The sequence below is a fragment of the Phocoena phocoena genome, chromosome 8, assembly GCF_963924675.1.
Source record: "Phocoena phocoena chromosome 8, mPhoPho1.1, whole genome shotgun sequence".
Taxonomy (NCBI): Eukaryota; Metazoa; Chordata; class Mammalia; order Artiodactyla; family Phocoenidae; genus Phocoena; species Phocoena phocoena.
In genome coordinates, this window is record NC_089226.1 from 101909054 (window position 1) to 101927362 (window position 18309).

At 53.2% G+C, this 18309-nt stretch overlaps 1 protein-coding gene across 1 annotated transcript; it reads left to right on the forward strand.

Moving 5' to 3' along the window:
* The first annotated feature begins 10736 nt into the window (after positions 1–10736).
* Positions 10737–16160, forward strand: NAA40 (N-alpha-acetyltransferase 40, NatD catalytic subunit). Its single transcript, XM_065882805.1, has 7 exons — positions 10737–10832; positions 12246–12298; positions 14711–14806; positions 14889–15047; positions 15179–15262; positions 15690–15767; positions 16019–16160. Exons 1-7 carry the CDS (start codon positions 10794–10796, stop codon positions 16158–16160), a joined length of 651 nt encoding a protein of 216 aa, XP_065738877.1. The 5' UTR covers positions 10737–10793.
* Positions 16161–18309: the final 2149 nt, after the last annotated feature.

The window sequence follows — 18309 nt, forward strand, 5'->3', positions numbered from 1 at the left end:
TTTAACTGGCCCACCAGACGTGCATTTTAGAACAAGGGCAACGTATGGGGTCACAAGTGCCAAAGAAAAAGAGTGTTTCAAGGAAGGGGGCGAGAAGAACAGGCCAGATGTGGCAGGGAGGCCCCGAAGGATCAGGACTGAGACGTGTCCCTTGCAGGTAGCAAGGCTGCTGGAGGCCTCGGGAGAGGCTTCCGTGGGGCGCTGGGAACAGAAGCGAGGCTGCAGCGGCTTGAGAGCAGGCAGCGTCAGAAGCGAGGAGGAGGTAGAGACAGGGAAGGCCGCTTTCTCCAAAGGTTTTTGGGTGGAGCGAGGTGGAGAGCAGGAGAGCAGGGTTGAGGAAGGCTGAGGGAGGGCGGGGTGACTGAAAGGAAGGACCCTGAGGGGAGGAGTCTCAGTAGCTCTGCAGGTGGCAGGGAGGGGAGGGTGGAGTGCATTCAGATTCTTTTCTGGTCTTTTTGTCTTTTCTTCTTTTTGAAATGGAAGGACTCTCCTTGGCCAGCTGATCACAGGGTGCAAAGTCTGCCCATCCATCCCCCACTGTGCTGTGAGTGCCCTGACGGGCCACCTGCTGGGCAGGGCTATCTCCCAAGGCTGTTCCCTAGCACAGAAGACTACAGTGTAAGGCAGCCCCCAGGCCTCCGCTGAGCATGTGAGAGCGGTTGAGAGCTGTGGGCTGAGGAAGGCGAAGCATGGTGTTTGGGGAAGCGGCTGTCTTGGAAGGAAGGGGAGTCCAGGAAGGAGGTGGGAGGGGCGCAGGGCCTGGAGAGAGGGGAGACAGTGTCCCCATCCTGAGAGGTCAGAGGAGGGTGGAGAAGGTCGCCTGGGTTCCCTGCGTGCACAGGAGCTGGAGGGCGTAGCTAATGAGTCTGGCCTAGACAACAGCCTGGTCACTAGGAGCAGAGGTTTGGCAGAGAAGGGAGGGAGGGTGGTGAAGGGGGTGTGGTGGGGTGTGTGTACTTTTGTCCCAGGGAGGGGGTTCCTTTCCTGGCCCAGGCCATGCCAGGTGCCTTGCAACATCATCTCATTTATTTATTTATGTTAAAATATTTATTTATTTGGCTGTGCCGGCTCTTAGTTGCGGCACACGGGATCTTCGTTGCAGCATGCGGAAATCTTTAGTTGCAGCATGCGGGCTCTTAGTTGAGGCATGCATGTGGGATCTCGTTTCCTGACCGTGGGTCGAACCTGGGCTACCTGCACTGGGAGCACGGAGTCTTAACCACTGGACCACCGGGGAATTCCCTCATCTCATTTAATCTCATGAATTCTCACCACCTCTCCTGGAAGATGATACCGCTGTTGAAGATGACTGCTATTGGTGGTCTCACTTTATAAATAAGGAAACTCGAGGCACCTTGACTAAAGTCACAAAGGATGGAAGTAGCACGAAGGACATTTAAACACAGGCCGGTCTGACTCCAGAGCAGGCTCTGTCCTCCACCCCATGAGACCAAGAAAGCCCTGAGCAGGAGTGAGCCCAGAATTGGGGGCAGCCCCCAGGGAGAAGGACACTGCTGTGGGGCAGGAATAGGGCATTGGGCCTTCTCAGGCCTCTCGGGGGCCTAGGTGATGTCACCTCCCCAAGGGCCTACTGGGCTCACCTCCCGGGCCTTGTCTGGTGTCCAGCAAATTCCTGCAGCCTGGGGAGGATGGACCCAAGAGTAAGGAGTGGCAGAAGAGACAGGGCACAGGGCATCACAGTGGCGGGCATCTGTTCCCTGAAACAGCTGACCATGAAGTTCAGTGTGGGTGAGGAGACAAGAGAAGCCAAAATAGGGTGGGGAATTGCACTTTGCCCCTCCTCCCTCTGTGAATCCCCTTGCCCCACCCCTTCATGCTTCCTTGGCTGGCAAATACCGTTTCCTCCCCTGGGATCTGCTTGCCTTCTCCTCCTTCTCCTCCTCCTTCAAGGGCAAGCTCAGAAGCCCCCTCTTTCTACCTTGGCCACCCTCCTCCCACCCTTAGCTCCCTCTTCTGGCCCCCGGCGTGCTAACAACCAGATTTTCTGACCCAGGAATGGGATGTAGGCCAAAGAGTCATTCATTCTAGTCTACCTACATTCCCTCCACGGTCTCACCCAGTCTCATCCAGCTTTAAATACCATCCAGACCTGATTGCGCTGAAATTTGTAACTCCAGCCTGAACCTCTCCACTGAGTTCCAGACTCTGATTACTCCACATCTCCATGTGAATATCTAAAGAGACATCTCAAGGGACTTGCCTGGTGGTCCAGGGGTTAAGACTTCGCCCTTCCACTGCAGGGGGCATGGGTTTGATCCCCAGTCGAGGAACTGAGATCCCTCATGCTGCTCGGTGTGGCCAAAAAAAAAAAAAGTCTCATACCTACCTGACGTGGCCAACACTGAAGTCCTGATCTTCCCCTCCCCCACCCACCTTGCTCCTTCCAAAGTTGTTCACATCTCAGTTGAAGTCACTCCATTTTTCCAGTAGCACAAGATACCTTGAAGTTATCTTGACTCTTCTCTTTCCCTCACACCCCACATCCAGTCCATAGGCACGTCCTGTTGGCTCTACCTTCAACACGCATCCACATCCTGAACCTTTCTCCCACCTCCGCTGCCATCCAGCTGCTGCAAGCACCATCACTCTCGCCTGGATTATAGCAGTGGCCTCTGCACTGCCTTTCCTTTGACCTTGCCCCTACACTCTTTTCTCAACCCAGCAGCCAGGAGGTCCTATGAGCACATAAGCCATTCCTAATACTCCTTCCAAACTCTCTAATGGCATCCCAACTTGCTCTAGTCCCGGCCAAAGTATTTTTTTAAAATACATTTATTTATTTATTTTGGCTGTGTTGGTTCTTCGTTGCAGTGCGCAGGCTTCTCATTGCGGTGGCTTCTCTTGTTGCGGAGCACAGGCTCTAAGCATGCGGGCTTCAGTAGTTGTGGCGTGTGGGCGTCAGTATTTGTGGCACACGGGCTTAGTTGCTCTGTGGCATGTGGGATCTTCCCCGACCAGGGCTTGAACCTGTGTTCCCTGCATTGGCAGGCAGATTTTTTTTTTTTTTTTTTGCGGTAGGCGGGCCTCTCACTGTTGTGGCCTCTCCCGTTGCGGAGCACAGGCTCCAGACGCGCAGGCTCAGCGGCCATGGCTCACGGGCCCAGCCGCTCCACGGCATGTGGGATCTTCCCGGACCGGGGCACGAACCCGTGTCCCCTGCCTCGGCAGGCGGACTCTCAACCACTGCGCCACCAGTGAAGCCCCAAAGTCTTAAAACATACAAGCCCTAAATGATTCTCTCCTTACTTGTCTGATTTCACCTCCCACTTTTCTCCCACGGGCCCACTCTGCTCCAGCCACATCGTGCTACGTGTAGTTCTTCAAACATTCCAGTCACGCACCTGCTAGGGAGTATTGCACTAGCTGTACCCCCAGCTTGCAATGCCCTTCCCCTAGATAGCCTCACCTCCTTCAGATCTTGACTCAAATGTCACCTTTTGTTTGCCTTCCCTGAACGTCTTAGTTTAAAACTATAAACCTGACTTTCCCCATCTGCCTTCCCTGCTTTATTTCCTCCATAGAACCTATATCATCTAACGTGTTACGTATTTTACCGGTTCATTCATTTAGTTTATTATCTGCCTCTTCCTTCTAGAATACAAGTTCTATGACGGCAGTGCCTTTTCTGTTTGGTATTTTCTTTGCTGCCTGCAACAGCGCCTAGCATATGGTTACTGCCAATGTTGCTTGAGTGGCTGTTTGGGGGCCACCCCTGTGCTGAGCACTGATGATGGGATAATGAGCAAAACCTGACAAAGCCTGTGAAGCTTGTCTTGGGCAGCGGTTTTCTGATTTTCTTGAGTACGACCCTATCTGGGAAGTCCTAGAAGAGAAGACTCTGGCTCCACCCCTGGAGATTCTAGGGTAGGTCCCGTGGTGTGCACAGTGCACAGGCTCCCCAGGTGATTCTGATGCCGGTCAAGTGGGGGTCACAGTGGTCTGCTGGGATAGACTGAAGTTAATTTTGTTCAGGACGCCTAATGTCTCATTTTCACAGCACCTTCCACTCCCCAGTAAACAGTTGTTACATGCCTGTCTCACCTCTAAACAGTAAGTTTTGGACTGGGATGGCATGTTGCTCCTTTCTGTGCCCCCTGGGCTCTGCACAGCGTAGGTGTAAGTGCTAGTCAGTGTTTGAGAGAGCGAATGAATGGAGGGTGAATGAATGGTTAGAAGAAGGATGAATGACTCTGGTTAGAAAAGGAATTTCAAGAGTTCACTATCTAGAAGGTGGGAATTTTCCAGACTTCCCCTGTGCCAGAGGGTTGTAGGAGGGACTGGTATTTAAGAGGTCGTGACGCGTTTGGTTGTCTGGGAAGGTGGCTGCTGCGCAGGCTGACCCAGGCGGGCGGGGGAGAAGCGGAACAGAGCGCAGAGGCGGCGCTGCCACCCACCCAGCTGCCCAACGGCGCGCTTCTCTCGGGGCGGCGCGGCCGTTGCCATAGCTACAGACACAGCCAACCGAGGAGGGGGCGGGCCCGGCTACGTCATTCCTAGAGCGACGCTGCTCCTCGCCTCCCGCCTCTTTCGGGTGCGAGACCCTCCGCCCGCCTCCCCGGCTCTCCACCTGCGCGCCTTCCCTCCCCCGCGCGCCGTCCCCCTCCTCGGGCTCTGCGCCGGCGCGGTGCCCGCCAGGGCTCGAGGGGGAGCCCACGAGGCGCATGCGCCGTGCGGGGACCGCCGCCGCTCTGGTGTCGCTGCCGCAGCCGTTGCCGCCGTTGCCGCCTCCCTGCTGGCAAGTGTGGGAAGGAGGAGCTGAGGGCCACCGCCGCCGTTGCCGCCATGGGGGTGAGTGAGGGAGGGAGAGGAGACGCGAGGGCCGGGAGGGCTCCCCGCTTACCCCGTCCCCTGCGCCCCCATTGTTCCTTGAACCCCTTCTCACGTGACCCCGAACCCCTCCGGCCTCACGTGACCCCCAGCCCCCACATGACTCGACTCCCCCAGTCTAGTGTCCCGACGCCCGGTCCAGCCCGGGAATCTCCTGGGGAGCCCCGTCTCCGGGCCCCACCCCCTCCGGTGCCCCCAGCCTCTCGCGTCGTGCCCGCCCTTGCCTTCCTCTAGGACGTGTTATCTTCTTGGCCTCCCCTCTACCCCCGCGCGGTCCCTGGGTATCCCCCCCGCCCCCAGGGGTCACCCATCACCCCGCTGTCACCGGCTTCGCGGCTTCCCATATCCTAGGCCTACACTGGGTTAGAGGGAACCGAGGCCCAGAGAGAAGAAGGCACCCAGCCAAGGTCACACGGGCAGTGACTGGGCGCCAAACCCCGACTCAGGGCTCTCGAATCCCCGGCCGCCCGCTTCCCGCTACTCGGCTTCTCAGCGAAGCTGGTTTCCCCAGTCTCTTTCGAAATCTTTCCACCAGGTTCCTCCTGCTCCAAAAACATTCTCTTCCTTTTCGACAGAGGCCTGCCTTCAAGGCCTCCCAGATGCACCGAAGTGGGTCTTATTACTTGGGTTGTTAGTAGTCTTCCTACTTCAGGTGGCTTTGGGTGGGGAAGCTGTGCAGAAGGTGAGCAGGGAGACGATGGAGGAGTACTGGTGATGGCCCCAGCCGGGGATGGATAGTGACCACCTGTTTTGCACAAGGCAGCCTGGAGGTGCGTTTTATGCCCTTCCTGGCATGTGCTGATAGAGGGTTGAGCAGAAGTTATTCTCATGTTTCTGTGAGATCACCTTCCTAAGTCCCAATTAGAGTAGCACAAGTCACTCTCCTAAAAATGTAACTGGCCCTCCCTGGTACCATGTATCTTAGTTTTTACATGAAATTTCCACCACCTTTAGGGAGTCCTGACTTTGGAGCCAGAGAGACCTCAGTTCCAGCCCCACCTTCCCCGGCTAGCGGCATGATATCGTGCCAGTGACCTGGCCTTTGTGGAGTTTAATTTCCTCTTCGATGTAATGAGAATGATGATACCTCCCCTTTAGGACAGATGTGAGGATAAAATCAGATAGTGGATGTAAATAGCTTACGTAGGTGCTTCTTAAATAGTGGCTGTTATTTTTGCCTGTATTCTCAGCCTTTAGTCATCTAAAATAGATTTGTGCTATTTTTAACTCATTGGGTTTGTCCCTACTATTATTAATCTGGATTTGTTTCCTCTGCACTCAAATAGTTATTGACTGAATAAATCAACTTGTTAGACAAAAATAGTTGTCTTATCCATGTCGAAGCACTTCATGTAAAATCCATGTCAAACACATTCATCATGTTTCAACAAGGACTTTTGGATACTGTGTACTTCATGTATAGAAAATCGAGTCTGGAAACCTTAGGCATATTTAACCTAGATTTTAGTGAAAGGTCCCAGACCCCAGGTCTTGTTGAAACTAAATAAAATATTGAGTCCCTGGTATTACTTGGTAAACGTCTACCCAGCGTCAGCCACTCCAGACTGAGCAGAAAACAAGAAGCATAACATGCCATTCTCGTTCAACGCTTCCTCATTGGTTGAGTTGAAATAGCAGGCCTCAGAGACCCTGCGATCCTTGCTGCTTCCTTAAGGGCCCTGATCTTATTACTCATACTTCACAGATGTGTTTCTCAGAACAGCCCCTACCTAGTCTCTGCAAAAGTGAAATTGAATTTTCCTCCCTGAAGCAGAGCTGGAGCCCTCTCATCATGCTCATTCCTGATGGGTGGGGGCTGTGGACTCCCCACCTCGGTGTCAGGAGCGTCGTGGTTCCTAATGATTACCCTCCAGAAGAGGGCCCTGCTCCATTTGGCAGCCTGACCACAGGCTGAGAGAGTGGCATCAGCTGGAGCACTGTCCACAGTTCTTTCACCCTTGCTGCCACACGTGTTTTAGGAATTAGAATTTAGAGCTCTGTCTCCCTTTGCCAAAAACTGAGGGTTTTTTTCCTGGATTCTGGATTCTTTGTGGGATGGAGGCATTGATACTGAAAACCTAAGGGTTGCCAAATCCTTTTTCTGGAAGGTGCCTCCTGCCCCCATCTGGGCGTTTTTTGTTTTTTAATTTCTATGTGTGACCCCTAGCAGTCATGGAACTACTATTATGACTAGCAGTCAAAGAGATACTCCTTTGAGGGAATTTCCTGGTGGTCCAGTGGTTAGGACTCCACGCTCACTGTCAATGGTGGGGGTTCAGTCCCTGGTCAGGGAACTAAGATTCCACAAGCCATGAGGTGCGGCCAAAAAAAAAAAAAAAAGAGAGATACTACCTTGATAGGAATAGCAAGGGGAGGAGTTAGACAGCTGCATGTGAAAACAACATTTGTACCACACTTTGTAATAATAAGTGTCATACACATTTAACTGATGTAGTGGAAGGAGCAGGGACTTTGGGGTTCAGACCTGGATTTGAATCTTGGAGGACTCATTCAACAGGTATGAATTGCGTACCTGCTGTTTGCTGAGCACTGGGTATACGTCGGCAAATAAAGCAGATGTGACCTTCCTCTACCTTGTGGAGTGTACAGTCTGGTGGGAGTGGAGGGAGAGGGTGGCCAGAAGACCTCTTTGAGAATCTTCACGGGCTCTGTGACCCTGAAAGTTATCTAATCTCTCTGGGCCTGTTTCCTCATCAAAGAAGTAGGCAGGCATTCCTCGCTGAGTTATTGCAAAGATTAAAATAAATCATCTCTATTAAAGCACTAGCAGAGTGTTTATTGTTAGCAGGTCCTTGTGCACAGAAATCCTTACAGTAAGGAGTTTTTATATCTAGTACATTGTAGCATTTTGTCCTTGACAGCAGTCCTGTGAGGTATAGGCACTGTTAGCCCTATTTTATGGATGTGGAAATTGAGGTTCAGAGAAACTGAGTAACTCGTTGGAGAGAGAGTAAATAACTTGCTCAGAGTCACACAGCTGTTAAGTGGAAGAGCTGAGAATCAAATGTGGGTTTCTTGACTCAGAATCCCACACTCTTCATTATATAAAGCTCCCTTGGGAAAGACACTTAACCACAATGAGCTTTACTGTTCACTGTGCTTATTTCCCATTTTAATGAGGAGAATTTTCCTGTGCCCCTGCAGGGTAGTCTTACCTCCAGGAGGCAGGACAAAGCTAATTGGAACAGTAGGAGACTACTTTTCCTAGCCGGTGCTGGCTTTGGGGGAGGGCCCCGCCTGCCGCAGCCTGCCTCATACCCCGTGTGCAGGCAGCGAAGCGCTTGAGGGGCTCTTTCATTATCCGCGGCCTCTGGCCATGGCGGCCCCAAGCGTCACTGCGAGTTGCCTGGCTCACCTGTTCCCCTACATGAATGAGCCCGTGAACGTCCTGGAGGCCCGGTCTGGGCCCTCCTGCCGCCTGTGCTTAGGAATTGCTTCTGGTGCTTAGAAATGAGACGCTATGGAGGGAACCTACACTTCAGTGCTTCCGGGGTCCTGGGAGTTACTCTTTCCTTCCGGCACCTCTGATCCCTCAGCTCTGTGCCATAGAGCTAACATGCAGGGTGGAGGCAGGCAGCTGGCACCGACTGGGATTGTGTGCTGGCTTCTGACCTGTCCTTGGCTGTTCTGTGAGGCCAGCAGTTGTGTTCCCATTTTCCTGGAGGTGGAGCTCCTTTCCCACACGGGGGGTGGCAGGAGGAACAGTGGCCTGGCCTGTTTGGTGCCAAAGCTCATATTCTTTCTGCCCCCTTGCACAGCCCTGGCGACCTTCCGTCTCAAGTTTCCATGTCCCTTACCCCTACCTCAGTGTGGATGTAGGGTCTGGGGTGGCACTATGCGGGCATGTCACGTCAGCTGTTACCAAGCCAGAAGGGTAATGAGAAGTGAATCACCAAGTGGCTGCCTTGAGGCTCCTGAGGTCTTGTCTTGACCTTACCTTGGCGGAGCTGAGGAGGCCTTGGACGCTGGTGTAGGCTCTCCCCGAGGGAGGCAGAGTGGCTGGTGGGACAAACACTGAATCTGCACCCAGCCCTGGGGTTGAGTCTCCCCTCTGCCGCTTACTCTCTGGGGAACTTCGAACAAGTCGCGCCAGGCCTTTGAGCCTCAGTTTCTTGTGTAAAGGGAGGTGGTGGTTTCTGCCCGGAGAATTGAACCAGATAATGTTGGTGAAAGTGTTTTGCAAGATGAGTGTATCTCTCAGTGTTGTCTTGAAACCCAGATTCCCAGAGGAAAAAAGGTGGATGATCTAAAACCTCTTTGTGGCAGAGAGGGGCTAGTTCTGCCCCAAGATCCCAGTGTTGTGAAGACAGTCCATTCTCTGCTGTTTGTCCCTCTAGGGAGGTAAGAAATGGGCACTAGCTCTCGGCTTTCTGCACAGGGCTCAGCCTGCAGATAGCAAACAGCTGGTGCTGGGCGAGTCTATGCCTAGGAGAGCCAAACATCCCTGTGAGCTCCTAGTGTCTGAGCTCTTGCCTTCTGGGTGCCTGAAATAGGAGTTAAGCAGTGTCATTCCTTGAGGAACCGAGGGTAGAATTTATCCAGCAGCTGGGTATTCAACTCACCGTTTCCTGGGCCAATCAGTGTCAGGGCTACTGTGGGATCGGAGGTGGCAAAACCTCTCTCTGGTGAGGTCCGGAAGTGAGGGGTGGGGGCAGAAGAGGCAGTGCGGTTGGTAAAAAGCAGAGCCACCTCCCCAGCGCCTTTGGGGTACCTTCAGAACTTGGGCTGGGTGGGCAGGCACCTCCGGATGCCTGTGTTGCTCTGCTCCTCCTCGGGAGTGAGAATGAAAAGTGTCATTTATCGAGCACAGGCCATAGTAACCCTCATGGGCTTAATACTTCAAAGGAGGTATTAAGGGCCCTGCTCATCAGATGAGGGAAGGAGGCTCAAAGAATGGTTGTGTCTTGTCCTAAGACCCGAAGGGAGTAAAGGGCAAAAGGAGGCTTTGGACAAGGTCTGCTGGACCCCAGAGCTTGGGCTCTTTTCCCTGTGTTACCAGTTTTTACAAGAGGGTAAGAGGGTCCATTTAGATTTGAGAAAACCTCACGTGAGCCCCCAAACAGGGTCTGCTCCGTTTGGAGTTTATGGGCGGTTTGCAGTTTGCTTCTCTGTGTAAGGACAGCCTCCCTTTGCTCCTCCTCTGCTGCCTATGTGTCCTGCAACTTGGCTTTGCTGACCACGTGTTAGTATGGCCTCTGTCCCCAGGTGAACCCCCTGGGGCCCTTCACTCTGCCCTGTCGCTACTAGGTGCTCGGTGTGTCTGCCACTCATTGGCCTTGGCTGAGCAGCCGTTTCTGGGAACAACTCCATCGCCTTAAGCCAGAGTGCCCAGCCCTAGCTTAGAAAGGAGACTCAGCTCCCAAAGAGGCTGCCCCCAGACCAGATCTTTGTTTTCTGAAGCCAGAAGACACTGAAAAGGCTTAATGAATTTATACTTAGAAACAGCTGTCAGCCACTAGCTGCCTCAGATGCCGTCACCTCCCTGAAACCTGCCCTGAATGTCTCTAAACTTACTTTTTCCTACCTTAGGAGGGAGTGAACGAGTGAATATTAGGCCGCTGCTGGGGGCCCAGGCCCTGCTTCACGTGTTGTCACATGTTCTCACTGGGTCCTCACAGTGACCCAGTGGTCCCAAGGGTCAGTACTCTTCCTGATAGAGAAGCTGAGAAGTCTAGTGATGCTCCCAAGGTCTCATGACTGGGACGCGCTTGGGTCTTTCCTACCCTACCAAGCAGGATCCGGCAGCCAGGATCCGGAGTTTCTGCTGTGGATTGGGGACTGACCCTTAGCGTCTCCAAAGGGAAAGTCAAAGTCAAGTCTTCGGTTGGTCACAGCCTTCCAGCCCACTTTGCTTTTCCGTGTTGCAGAGGAAGTCGAGCAAAGCAAAGGAGAAGAAACAGAAGCGGTTGGAGGAGCGAGCAGCCATGGATGCTGTCTGTGCCAAAGTGGACGCCGCCAACAGGGTGACTCCCCTCCTTCCTAGTCCCTTCCTCCTGGAACTGCAACTTGGTTTTTAATTTGATTTCTTTTGGCGCCACCCTGTGGCAGAATTGTGTTACTACGCATCCATACCTCTGCTGCCTCCTTGCTGCTGGGGAAAACTAGCCTGGCTGGCAGAGAGCTGCGAGGAGGGCCAGCGATTGGCCCAGGCGTGCAGGGAAGTGTGGATTGAAGTGGAAGTGGCGGGAGGTGTGGATTGAAGTGGAAGTGGTGTCTTCTCTCTGTGGGTCTCCTTCCTTAACACTAGAAGAGGGTCTGCAGAAATTTTTCCTAGGGTTTTGCATTTTGGGGAGGAAACCTCCCTGGTAAAATGTGGTATAGTTTTCTCATTCTTTCCTTCAAACATTTATTGCCTGCCCATGGGGTACTACAGGTTGTGCCAGGGATGCAGCAGCCTGGTTTCGAGGGGCCGCAGTCGGGGGAGAAGTAGCTGAGATTCTGAGCACCTGGTGGGCCTGACTGGGAGTGGCTCAGCTTTCCAGTGGAACCAGAGAGATTCTGGTCACCCTTCCTGCCCGGGTTCATGTCCCAGTTTTTGTTATTATTTTAGTCCACTCAGTAGACATTCACAGTTACAAGGATGTGGCGCAGGGACATGATTTTTCATTTTGGGTTTTGACCAGGGGAGGTTAGTTGGGGGCCTCTCAAAAGTATGTGAGTGGGCCTTCCCTAGTGGCACAGTGGTTAAGAATCCGTCTGCCAGTGCAGGGGGCACGGTTCGAGCCCTGGTCCGGGAAGATCCCACATGCCACGGAGCAACTAAGCCCATGCGCCACAACTACTGAGCCTGCGCTCTAGAGCCCGCGAGCCGCAACTACTGAGGCCCGTGCACCCTAGAGCCCGTGCTCCGCAACAAGAGAAGCCACCACAATGAGAAGCCTACACACCGCAATGAAGAGTGGCCCCGGCTCGCCACAGCTAGAGAAACCCTGCATGCAGCAACAAAGACCCAATGCAGCCAAAAATAATAAATTAAAAAAGAAAAACTTATAGCATGTAGCCAAAACTAAAATCAGAAGAAAATATATCATTTTTTAAAAAAAATTATGTGAGTGGAGCAAGGGACCTGTCTTCTCTCTTGGGTCAGGTGGGTGCTGAGTAGGTTTTATGCCCAGAGGCCGGTATTAGAATTAGGCAGTAAAGTCTCTTCTTAACCTGTCAAACGAAGCTAAAACCCTGTTGGGCCTCCTTCCCAGAGCTTCCCTCCTACGTGTGATTTCAGAGCTAAGGCAGATGGAGGGTCCGTATATAAGGGCGGCTCCTGGCCCTGGGAGCTGAGCCTCCACTCGGGTCCACACAGCGTGGTACTTCAGGGTGGAGCCTGTGACTCTGCTAGGCGAGTGTTTGTGCTACTCCTCTTTTCTTTCCCTCCACAGCTTGGAGACCCATTAGAGGCTTTCCCAGTGTTCAAGAAATATGATCGCAATGGGTGAGTGTTCAGCATTCCTAACTTTTCTCCTTGAGTCTCTTCAGAAATTCACCTTTCCAGAGTAGGCTTCCTCAGACCCAACTTGTTTCATTCTTCGTTAATGAAAAAGCAGAAAAGATGGCTAGTACCCTGTTGATATAAAATCCCCCAGTTAGGGAGACAAAGGAATCTGCAAATGAGCAAAGATTGCCTAATCTCAGACTGATGTCTCTGTGGGACTTGTTATTCTCTCCGACGAAGAACCATAGAGCTGAAACAAACTTGGAAAATCATCTAGGCCGACTCCCTCATTTTATGCAGAGGGAAACCGAAGCTGCGAGAAGCTGAATGAGGTGTTTGAGCTTATGGAGCTTCTCCCTGGCCGCGGGAGGGGAGCTTTTAATTCCCGGTCCAGCGTTCTTTCCCTGGGTCTATAGTATAATTGTTAAAAGCCACTTACTGGCTTTGTGACCCTGGACAAATTACTTAACTTCTCTGTGTCTCAGTTTTCGAATCAGAAATGGGTACCTTCCTCATGGAGTTGTCAGGAGGATTAGTTGTAAAGTGTTACTGCCTGGAGCATACGAAAGGCTAGGTCAGTGTTAGTTGTTATTACTACTGTTTTTTTTACTAATCCAGTTCACTGCAGAATCTAGACTAAAGCCCCCTTCCACTTTCTGTTCCTTTGGTTTGTAAAATAGGTGGCATTATCTGTCTTACCCGAGATGCTGTTGGCTGAGGGGAAAACAGGGGCTATGATTTTACAGAATCATTGCTATGGGTCTGAATCATAACAGTGCCTCTTATTAACTATATTTGGTTAAGTCAACATATTCTTCAAGCCTCATTTTTTATCTGTTAAATGGAACGATGATGCCAAACTTGCAAGGTTGTTTTAAGGAGGACAGAAACTATATCCAGCTCTGTAAGTTGCAGCTGGTGTGAGTATTTTAATGAACAAGATAAGACAAATGTAAATGCATGAATTATGAAGGAAAGACTATAGTAGGTAATACTACATTTGCCTTTCATAGCTGTGTCTGAGTTTCATAGTATCATATTAATTTATTCTTTCTGTCTGAGATCAGATGCATTATGCTTCCTCTAGAAGCTTTGTCATCATTCATCCTCTGGGAAGTCCTTTGACACAGTTTAGAGATTCCTTGCTGTGATCTCTCTCAGTGTTCCCTATCCCACATTCGCACTGACTTCCAGAAATATGGACCAGCTCTGAAGCAGGCGTTGCCAGCTGACTCTGGGCTCACTTGGTGCCTGGAATTGTGTGCCTGTGATCCTACTTTCATGTACTTAAGGAACTCAGATTAGTGGAGAATTTATACTTGCAAACCAGCCTTGAGGAAATTTATAGCTAAGACAGTTGCAGTGCTGTGCGTGGGCATTTCTGACCACTACATGGCCAGTACTTGGAAAGAAAGAAAGGCTGTTCAGAGCCAGGAAGTTCTGAATTCACAAGGCCACACACACGTGCAGCTCGTATGACATACCAGACAGCAGAGGTGACCGTGGATTCCAGTGGTGATGTCCTCTGAGGAGTCGAGTCAGTCCTTTCAGAATGTGGCACTACCTGGAGAATATGATTTCACAGTTTGGCCAGGGAGTTTAATTGTGATTTATTTAATTCATTTAGACCTAAATAGCAGATTGAGGGAACTCCCTGGCCATCCGGTGGTTGAGACTTGGCGCTTTCACTGCCGCGGCCCAGGTTCGGTCCCTGGTCGGGGAGCTAGGATCCCGCAAGCCACGCGACGAGGACAAAAAAAAAAAAAAAAAAAAGTTGATACCTTAACACCTACATCATTCGTTAGTTTAGGAAAACAGAGCATCGGGGTGAATCCCGATCTACCCCGTTTGATCAGCTGAGAGCACCCACTGTGTCCTCAGAGGAAGCAGCGGGCAGGACTCCTCAGGGGGACGTGGGCCATAGTCTTCCTGAAGGGCCTGAGGTCCTCCAGCTGCTTTGGCAGGCAAGGTTGGTAGATAAGAAGGAAGAGTTCCTCTGGGAGCCCAGTGAAGACTTGATTCCAAATGAAAGCAACAGGAAAAATGCCTAAGGGCAGGAATCGAGGGAACAGAGAGGACTCCGGGGTTTATAACAAACTACAGAAGAGAGGGTGGAGAGAGCAAAGAGCTAGCAGAGAGGGACCGAAGTTTACAAAGTGCTGCGTCTGATAAGGGCTGTGCAGGGAAGGCAGGAAGTGGGCTTGTGGTCAGGGCGGTGGGCTGGTGATGACAGTTGTTAATCTCGGCTTGAGCGGCCTCGTTCCTTCACAGGCACCTTCTGTAGTCACGTCCGGGCTCGGCTTTTCTCTGTAGATTAACTGAGACCAGGCGGGCCTCGTTGTCAGGCTGTCAGGGCAGCCGGTGGTGCCGGGCCTGTAGCCGGCTCCAGACGCCTCCTTTTCCTCTTCTCAGGTTAAATGTCTCCATTGAATGTAAGCGAGTGTCTGGCCTGGAGCCGGCCACCGTGGATTGGGCCTTCGACCTGACCAAGACCAATATGCAGACCATGTAAGCACACCCTCTCGGGCAGGGAGACTGGCCCTCCTCTCCAGAGCCCCTGTCCTGACTGCCCCCCACCCCCGTCTCCCAGGTATGAGCAGAGTGAGTGGGGCTGGAAGGACAGAGAGAAACGCGAGGAAATGACGGATGACCGAGCCTGGTACCTCATCGCTTGGGAAAACAGTTCGGTTCCCGTAGCCTTTTCTCACTTCCGGTTTGACGTGGAGTGCGGGGATGAAGTCCTGTACTGGTAGGGGCCCTGGCCTGGGGGTGGGCGCGGGGGGCGGAGGCACCCCAGCCAGTGGCGAAATCCAGCACGCCCGTCTGGGTCTGTGGCAGGCCTCGCAGCCGCCCCACACTCACTCTGCTTTCCTCCCCCAGCTACGAAGTGCAGCTGGAGAGCAAGGTACGGCGGAAAGGCCTGGGGAAGTTCCTCGTACAGATCCTGCAGCTCGTGGCCAACAGGTGAGGGCCCTCCGTGCACCGCTCAGTTGGAGGGAGCTGCCTCTGAGGCATCCCTCGTGGGGGCAGGGCTCACGGGACTGTTGTGAAAGAAAGGTGTCTAGAACCCTCTCAGTAAGCTTCTCCCTGCCCGGCCATGACTCCAGATTTTGTACACTGGGCTCAAGGAGGCAAGCACCTCTGAGTGCCTGTTCCGCGCCTGAGTAACGGGGTGCAGAGAGGACCTGGAGGAGAAGCCAGTCAGGTGGGGGCCTGATCAGCCCTGTCACAGGGGGCGGCACCCAGTGCTGTGGGTGCCCAAGGCAGGCTAGAGTCGGGCCTCAGGAATACTTCTTAGGAGCAAATGGGAGACAGCAGGCAGACACGAGAGAGCAAGCGGGATTTAGCACCTGTTTCTCTTTCTGTAAGGTTCTCTCTGCTTTCTTCTCAGCACACAGATGAAGAAAGTTATGTTAACGGTATTTAAGCACAATCATGGTGCCTACCAGTTCTTCAGAGAAGCGCTGCAGTAAGGAGCTGGGCCCCGGCGTGGGACGCTCTGGGTGGTAGCAGCTGCCTGCCCCAGTGTCTTTTCCCCCATCCTGGCCCCATTTGTCCTGACGTTGAGCTCTCGGTTCTGAGGTCCTTGGGGTTGGCAACTGGGGAGATGGTGTGGGAGCGCCTGTGGCTTGGTCCCCTGCCCTGCTCCTGAGCCCTGACTCCTGGGGAGGAAGGCAGTCAGCTGCCCGTAGCCAACCCTTTCCTCCTGCCCGCCTGCAGATTTGAAATCGACGACTCTTCCCCAAGCATGTCCGGTTGCTGTGGGGAGGACTGCTCCTATGAGATCCTGAGCCGGAGGACCAAGTTTGGGGACAGCCAGCACTCCCATTCGGGCGGGCACTGTGGTGGCTGCTGCCACTGAACTCCCAAGCTCTCTCCAAGGCCTGTTCTCTCCCCGGTTTCAAGCCGCTTGCCAGGTGCCCTCAGAGCTGTGGCCTCCTCAGCCCCAACCCTGGGGAGGAGTGGTCCGCGCCGCCCCTCCTGCTCTCTCCTAGAAGAGCAGGGTGCCGGAGGGAGCAGAGAGGAGAGGGTGCTGCCGGAAGAGCCGGCGGAGGCCGGGGCACGAGGTGCCTCCTCTCACGGTGGCTGCCTTCTCGCTCGGCTCTCGGCCCTGAGCATGGGTTCTCCGACTTCCCTACAGCTGGATTCCTGACAAGCCCCCCTCCCCGCCACACACACTGCTGGACAAATGGAGTGTTTATTCCCGCCTTGATGAAAGTCCTGGAGCCCTGGGTCAGGGTCTGGCTGGTTCCCAAAGAGGAATGGGCTCAGTGTAAGATCTGGGCGTAGAGAGAGTCTTCAGAGAGACTTCTGTTTCGTGGATGGGATGCTCCAGTGGAGACCTCAGGAAGGTCTCTTGTGCCATGACACAGGGAATCGAGGGAGCTCTTTCTGGCTGTGCCTTCGCGGATCCAGTTAGAGTGGAGTCGTCCCAGGGGACCAGCCGACTCTGGGAGAAAGGCTGCCCCCCCTTCCCCATTGCTGGCAGCACGGGGCCGAGAGGACAGGAGCAGGTGTGAGTGGGGCCTGCCGTGGGGGCTGTGGCTTCTCCGGGCTTTGGGACCTGGCCGCACCCTGAGCTTAACCTCTTGATCTCATGGCAGTGACTCGAGATTTTTACTCACAGAAAAGAGCTGGAGCCCTGCCTGCTCTTCTCCGTCACCTCTCACCACTGTTTCTGCCCCTGCCTCTCCCCCCACTCGATACCCCTGTTCTTACTCTCAAGGGGGAATAACATCAGGGAGCCCCTTGTCTTCCCCCAGAAGGCCCCTTGCTCCTGCCATATTTAGTGCCGTGTCCTCTCATATCTTGGTGCTGTTAGCTCTCTGAAGGTGGGTACCCCCCACCGCCACTGCCCCCTTTGGAGAGCCCCCAGCCAGCAGCAGCCCCTTCCTGCACTCCCCAGCCTGGCCAGACGCTGCTCTTCTCTCTGGTGTCACCTGCGGCAGGCGGGGCGCGGGAGAAGCTTCCTCTCCCCTCCTGGGATAGAGAGGGCGCAGGGTCAGAGCTCAGACTTGCCCTCATCCCCAGACCGTTATCCCCTTCCAGGGAAGAAAATGACCAAATCCTTAGCCAGGAAGAAGCACCTACCGCCTCCCCTTGGACAACCTTGAGCTCTGCCTCAGGGAGTGTCTCAAAGGTTCTGCCTTTGCGAGGTTGTTCTGGAGGAGGTCTGTCAGTCCTTCCGACCTCGGTCTGCTCACGCGCCACCCTCTGCCCTGACTCAGGCTGCCTGTGCCGGCCATCTCCCCGGAGCTGTTCTGGCCTCTCGACCTGCCAGCAGTGGACGTGGCACTCCCTTGGAGAGGGCCTTGCAGCTTTACACTGGAATAAGCCCACCTTTACCCCTACCCTGCTGACTCCCAGGAGATTTTACCCAAGGGGGAGAGTTTTCATTGCTGGAAGGGCATTGGAGGGCTCCTTCCAAGAATCGTGGAATGACAGAATCACATTTAGGAAGAGCTTTTTCTCTGATCCCTGCTGTCTCTCAAAGGACAGAGAATGAAATATTTATTGTCTTAGATCATGGGTTTTTGATACCTCCCACTCGAGGGGACCAAAAGGGACCCCAGCGTAAATCCCACATAAAGGGAGTAAAGTGTGCGTGTCTCCCCTCATTGGACACCTGGCACCGAGCCCCATTGGTAGATGGGCACTTGGTGTTGGGCCCTGCTTGTCCAGCCGCCTGTGCCACTTCCCAAGGGCTGGCTGGGTGGGGAGGCGCTGCCTGAGACCTGCAGGTCACCCTGTTGTTGGTGTTGAACCCACTCAGTTCTCAGCCATCAGTCTCTCCATTTCCCCAAGGTCTTGGTTTTAAGAAACATAGCAGGCCTTTTGTACCAGGATTTTTGGTTTGTTTGGGGCATGTTAAAATATTAATTTTGAGATTTGTTTTTTAGTTGTATCCACCCTATTTCAGGTTATTTTCATTGATGTCAGATGTGTATGGTTCTTTTTAACCCTTCCTGGTGTGTGTTTTTTTTTTTTTTTTTAGAGGAAACTTTGAAGGT